Source organism: Aplysia californica, unplaced genomic scaffold, assembly GCF_000002075.1.
Source record: "Aplysia californica isolate F4 #8 unplaced genomic scaffold, AplCal3.0 scaffold00775, whole genome shotgun sequence".
Lineage (NCBI taxonomy): Eukaryota > Metazoa > Mollusca > Gastropoda > Aplysiida > Aplysiidae > Aplysia > Aplysia californica.
Genome location: NW_004798045.1, coordinates 2729 through 9131, shown reverse-complemented (window position 1 = coordinate 9131; position 6403 = coordinate 2729). Strand labels below are relative to the sequence as shown.

Sequence of the window (6403 nt, the reverse complement as noted above, 5' to 3'; positions counted from 1 at the left end):
CAGCAGTCGATCTGCGCACGCAAGGAGGTGCTATTCCTATTCTTCTTCTGGAAAAACGAAAGAGAGCTTCAAAACAGACTGCAGCGCCATCTGAAGCAAAGAGCATACTTCCTGCGGACACTTTTTTGGCTGAGTGGCCCATCTTGTTATGTATTATCATTGCTATAGTTTCGGCTAACATTCGTCACTTCCGTTTTTGATGTGCTTATTTTCATGTTAAATTTCTCGCAGCTGTTGTTCAGTTCAGTCGTGTGCATTTGGAGGCCTTGTGGGTTAGGATGAATAAAACATTGGTCGTCTGCAAACATAAGTTAATCTAGGCTTTCTGGGCTTTGATTTGCACATTCGCTTTTGTTGACATGTCTTATGAACAATGTTTCATGCCATCCGACTGCTTCGTGTTAAGAAAAAAATGTTCAAAGAGGAGGAGGAGGGGGAGAATGGGAAAGGGGGGGGGAGGGCATATTTTTTACTCAAATGTGGTCATCATAAACAACTTGTTTTTCCAAATAGCAACATGCTATTCTTTACACGATTTTCATTACCTATATATTTATTCGCTTCACTTATGGGCAATATGGGTATCGGCTTAAGCTGTATTGACAATGTAACTGAAAAGAAAAGGTACCTTGCTTGCTCCATCACGAATTCTCATTTTGTGAATGTTTGGCTTTAGCAAAGCCCTTTTGTAGAGAGTTGGTAAACACGAACTAATGAGAAGATTATTAACATATATCTATGCGTAGACGTTCTGATTGCTAAGCAGCAGAAAATATAAAAACAACCCCTATCACTCACCCCTTACAAAAATATATCGTCTCCAGTTCTCACCCGAAATATTTCTAATTTTGTATTCAGCAGCTATCTTTTATCTTTCCCTCTGGGTTTTTCATCAAGTCCCAAGGTGGGCAATCATAAATCGTACTTGTAACATGTGTCACCGACTCCATCTTGTATATATATGTCAAACAGAACTTGCTTCACGTCCTCATTTATTAGTTAATCCGTATCTTGGAAGAAGGTAAAACCGTTTAGCTGTTTCCACTGCTTTGGCTTATAGATATTATGTACCATTTCGTTATTTTTTCGTAGTAGGATGTTTGTCGATATACAATTATCTCGTCCACTGGTGAAATCCATAAAGTTAGGGGTAGTAAAAATGTATAAAATGTAATTTCTTTCCAATCACAGTTTTCGTGTTAAAGATTTTAAAATAGTTTAAATTATTTTAGAACCCTCTAGAGACACAGTGGAAAACAACGCTGGTCAAATAGGTCTCCCCGGTGTGCATTTTGATGGAGACTGAAACCTGCAAGTTGTCACTGAGTTAAGATTTGATGAAACGACAAAAACATTTTGACGTACTATTTTGTTTGTTTGCGCGCGTGCGAGTGTGCGTGAGTGTGTGTGTGTGTGTGTGTGTGTGTGTGTGTGTGTGTGTGTGTGTGTGTGTGTGTGTGTGTGTGTGTGTGTGTGTGTGTGTGTTTGTATGTGTGTCTGTGTGTATGTGTGTGTGTGTGTGTGTGTGTGTGTGTGTGTGTGTGTGTTTGTTTGTATGTGTGTGAGTGTGTGTGTGTGGATGTGTTTTGTCTTTCTTTCCTTTTCTTGGAGGGGGTACATGGAGGGGGAAGGAGGGCTTGTTTTGAAAGACATAAATTGTTTGGTTGCGCTGAAAACAATGTCTTTCCAATTGGAGACATCCTTCACATCTGTTGAGGTCCTTATATAATCAGTGTTATATGTGAGGCAGCGTGGTGGAATCAGGCTATCGTCAATTTTTGGGCATGTGGAGTTATTGATATCATCTTAAAGCTTGTTCATTTGTTTTTATTTGGATGAAAAAAAAATTCCTTTTAACTTGAATATAAGTTGAGATATATGCAAAAGAAGGAGGTGGGGGTTATCTATTCTCAGAGGTAAAATTAGTGGAAAAAATGGCAGCCAAAGATAAGTTATTTCCTTAGCTTAAGAGTCTGTTGTAACTGAAAATTTACATTTTTGTACCTTTAATCCAAGCTTTTCAAAAAAAAAAAATCCTCACAGAAATGAATTCTTTAATGGACATGAAAGGTGTTGAGCCAAAAAACATAAATTTGATAAAAGTTATCAAACCTGCAGAAAAATGCAAGTTTCTTCTCTTTGATTACTTTGACGAGAGCCTGATTCCACCACGCTGCCTCACATATGCTTATGCACTTAGCTACAGAGTATCATGAAACGAAGACAAGACTACCCCCCCCCCAAAAAAAAAACAACAACACAAAAAACAACAACAAAAACAACAACAACAACAAAAAACCTCAACCTCCCACAAAAACCAAACCAAACCAAAACTCAAAGTTAAGCAATGCCATATGGTTTACAGTGCGTTTGCAGACAGTTCACTGATATCAGTCTATTTTTATCCGACAGACAAGAGAGGCAGAACCATGCTGGACTTTTCGCGTGCAATCTTTGCACTGTTGGTATTAACGTACACTGTGCATGGAGGAGTCGTGAGGCGGGTGAGTACAGTATAACTTGTTCAATTTTGTCTGACCGTGGTTAAAACAAGATACCATGGAACAGCTCTGTTTAATCTTTTCAGTTCTTTGCATACGGGTTTAAAGGTTGGATGCCCAACAGAATTTAAAACCCATCTCTAAAGGTAACCGCAAACTAAGGTTCCGACACATTTCGTTTAATGTTAGCCTTATACTGGTGAAAAAAATAATAGGGGATGTACTGGATACACCTAAAACATTAAAAATTGTAATTAGTTTCCTCAACAACACATTTTTGCGTACGCCTAGGATACACGGTTCATCGGCCACGGTGAGTACTTTTCGAGATTCACTTGGAGACGTCTAGAATTTGTGGGATGAAATCGACAAGCTTACTCTGAAATGTGGGGGCACAGTGGTGGCACTGTCTCGAAATGAGGTTATTGTAAATAATCTGTTTTGATGATTCTGTGTATGCACCCAAAGAACGATGTTTAACATTGAGCCCAAAATAGAAGCACTTTTTATATAACTGGATCAAGATTACCCCCCCCCCCCTCAAAAATGTTTGGTCGCCGGCCTGCAGAAGCTCCTTGAAAAGTGTCGAGGGCACAAGTAAACTAATAAACGAGCTAGAATTTTTAAAGCAGACAGACGAAAGTCAACAAGCTGTTATCGCGACATACTCAAGTCTTGAATGACATAATGTGTGCTCTTCTCAAAGCACCGCCAAGAATTTTGAGACGGAACGTTCTTGCAAACATTTATTACAATAATATTCGTTCAGACTGTTTGGTGAGGATGGTCTACTTTGCGGAACAAAGGCACAAACCAAGAACGATTTTTACAATTTACTTCTGCAGTTTATTCGTTTTCCTAGCTGCTGTCCATGGGATACGTAGGATGCGTTTTATGAACCACAACAGCTCTGTCGCCGCCTCTATTGTTCTTTCCAGCTGTCTTTTGATTGTCAATGCTTCGCAACTGAATAATAGAATTGGCTCGATGCATAATAATTGTGTTTTCGGATGTAATTTCTTTTACAACATGTACAAGCAAATCCTCTGGTGTAGCTTTATGACGAGCTATCTACACTTATGTGATTACCTTTCTTGAGTGATAAATGCTGTACCAAGATTTGCGTTAGAGAATAGAGTTCTTTTAAATGCGATAATCGATAAACAATTGTTTGACTGATATTACAACACTATTTTTTTCTTTTATCTGTTTCAGGCGGCGACTACAGGTAGTAAAACGGGACAGTGTTTTTGTACTGCTTGTTTGTTCTTCAAAATAATTCATAACCATTTTGTATACTCCTTGCTTTCACTGTTGTGTGATAGTGTATAATTTTAAGTTTTATTTGATTCACTTGTGTGTTTATTTGCGTGTGATTATGTATGTGAATGTGCGAGTACGTGTGAGTGTTTTTTTATGTGTATGTGTGTGTGTGTGTGTGTGTGTGTGTGTGTGTGTGTACTTATGTGTGCGTTTGTGTGTTTGGTTGTGTGTGTGTGTGTGTGTGTGTGTGTGTGTGTGTGTATGTGTGTGTGTGCGCGCGCGTGCGAGCGCATGTGTTCTTTTATGAATTTTTGATTAATCGAAGAAGGTACAAACCCACTATAGTTTATTATTTCTGTAAAATGGCTTTCGTCTATTCAATTCTTCATATTCATGTGCGTTTGTGACTGGTGGTGTGCTTGTGAAAGTAAGCGATTATTACGTTGCATGAGGGTGGAAGAGAGAGGATGCACGAGAGAGTAGGTAAGTGTGTTTTCATGCTTGTGTATGGGGGGTCTTACGTGTGTGTGTGTGTGTGTGTGAGTGTGTGTGTGTGTGTGTGTGTGTGTGTGTATGTGTGTGTGTGTGTGTGTGTGTGTGTGTGTGTGTGTGTGAGTGAGTGTGTTTGAGTGTGTCTGTGTGTGCGCGTGCCAAAGTGTGTATTAATTATGTGTGTGTGTTTATGTGTGAATGTGTATGTGTTTCGTGTGTTTTATAAGTTTGGTGAAACGCCAAACCAATATGACATTTCCTGGACAGTAAAGATAAATCATATCTTATCTTATAAATCTTATCTTATCACAGTCCCGCCAATGCCAACAACGACTCCACCACCCCCGTCTACGACCACGCCCACGCCCACTAGCCCTCCCACCACCCCGCCTTGTCCACCGATGCCTACATGCCCTCCTGGGGCCTTCCTTATGCCTAATGATATGTAAGCCCCAAAAGTTCAAACAATGATTTCCTTTGAATCAGTAGTATGTAACTATTACACGGACACGTTCTAAATAAGTTTTATAGATGTTTTGAACTGTTTCGTCACTTCTGAGAAGTTGGAGAATTTGGTATACAAACGTATGTAGTAGGCAGACATTCTGTGGTGATTTACTCTTTTTTCACCGTTCAGCGTCTATCGTCCTTATCTTTCCTCCTTTCTTCTTCTTGTGTGTGTGTGTGTGTGTGTGTGTGTGTGTGTGTGTGTGTGTGTGTGTGTGTGTGTGTGTATGTGTGTGTGTGAGAGAGAGAGATAGAGAGAGAGAGAGATAGAGAGAGAGAGAGAGAGAGGAGAGAGAGAGAGAGAGAGAGAGAGAGAGAGAGAGAGAGAGAGAGAGAGAGAGAGAGAGAGAGTGTGTGTGTGTGTGTGTGTGTGTTTGTAACACGTTAAACCTTCTGCATGTTTTAAATCTATTTATGTAGCACGTGCTGTATAAAGACTACTAAATCTGAGCAGAGTACATAATATATTTTTTTAAAAACAAGCACACAAAACTGTTCAATATTAATTATAACTATAAACGGCAGTATCATGCATTACATGCAGCTGTTTAAAGACAAGTTGGGTATGTGGTGTCTTCGTTCTCTGACGTACAAGCTGATGATCCGTGAGTGGCGTCGTAAGTCTGGTGGCTAGTGTTAAGCTACCTGACTCGTAATCCTGAGGTTGTGGATTTATGAGGTCGGGGCCCAGCTCAGTTTGATGTTCTGTCTTTTGGAAAGGCAGTTTACTTGAATAATATTCTCCTTCAGCTCGATCCTATTCGAGGAGGACGTTAATTCAGAGATTATTGTGTATACCGCCTCTTAAATAAACGTACAGTGTTGCAAGGGGCATAACTCCTATGCATTAGCGTATCTTCTGCATATTTCGATGGTTCATCGGAAAGATGGACAGACAGCTACTGATATATAAAAATGCCAAACTCGCCAAGAAAAGGCCTCTTCCAAATATTGGTTGAATTATGAGAATAGGAATATCTCGCTTTAACTTAAAATTTATTACGTGTCAACACTCCGTCGAAATCACAACCCCGTGAATTCATTTGTTTGTTAAACATAAGGATCCTGCACTCATATAACCTATGTATGTTGGAAGTGATATAAAACAACCATTAAAAGTAGCCAAAACATTGATAGGTCTTACTTGAAACTGATCCCTTGTGTGTTCAACTCTTCTTCAGATTTGATGACCCGTGTCCCCGATACGATTGTGTCTACGTTGACACCTTTCCGTCCTCGACACCCCCTCCTTGGACTACCCCTGGGTGCCCCCTTTATGGCATGGCTACTTGTATGCCAGGAGAAGAAATAGTGGAAAGGTAAGTGGATAGATACAATATTTAGAATCTGTCTCCGTGTAACACTTCGACATTTGTTAGATAATTGCAAGGGACACCGATGGCACATTTAAGACTAGCTTCAAAGTTTGATCCCTCCTTGGGAGGAGTTGGGAGTCAGAGTTGTGCCCCGCCTCTCAGGGCAACTTAATGGGACGTTCAGAAAGCGACAAAATGTGAGGCATGGTGATGAAATCAGATGCTCGTAAAATTAATGACTAAACAGGGTATCGATGACCTTTTTGTCTGAAATAGCCAAAGGAAAACACTTTGGACAAAAGATGTGACCTGTGAGAATAGCTC

General features: G+C 40.0%; 1 protein-coding gene across 1 annotated transcript; it reads left to right on the top strand.

Annotated features, from left to right (window-relative positions):
* Positions 1–2306: 2306 nt before the first annotated feature.
* On the top strand, positions 2307–6082 carry LOC101862903 (mucin-2; the record flags this gene model as incomplete). The annotated part of the gene is given in 4 exon segments (XM_005109397.2): positions 2307–2504; positions 3717–3729; positions 4569–4701; positions 5945–6082. Coding segments are annotated over 4 exon segments (434 nt in total), but the record flags the coding sequence as incomplete, so codon positions are not given.
* Between the last annotated feature and the right edge of the window lie 321 nt (positions 6083–6403).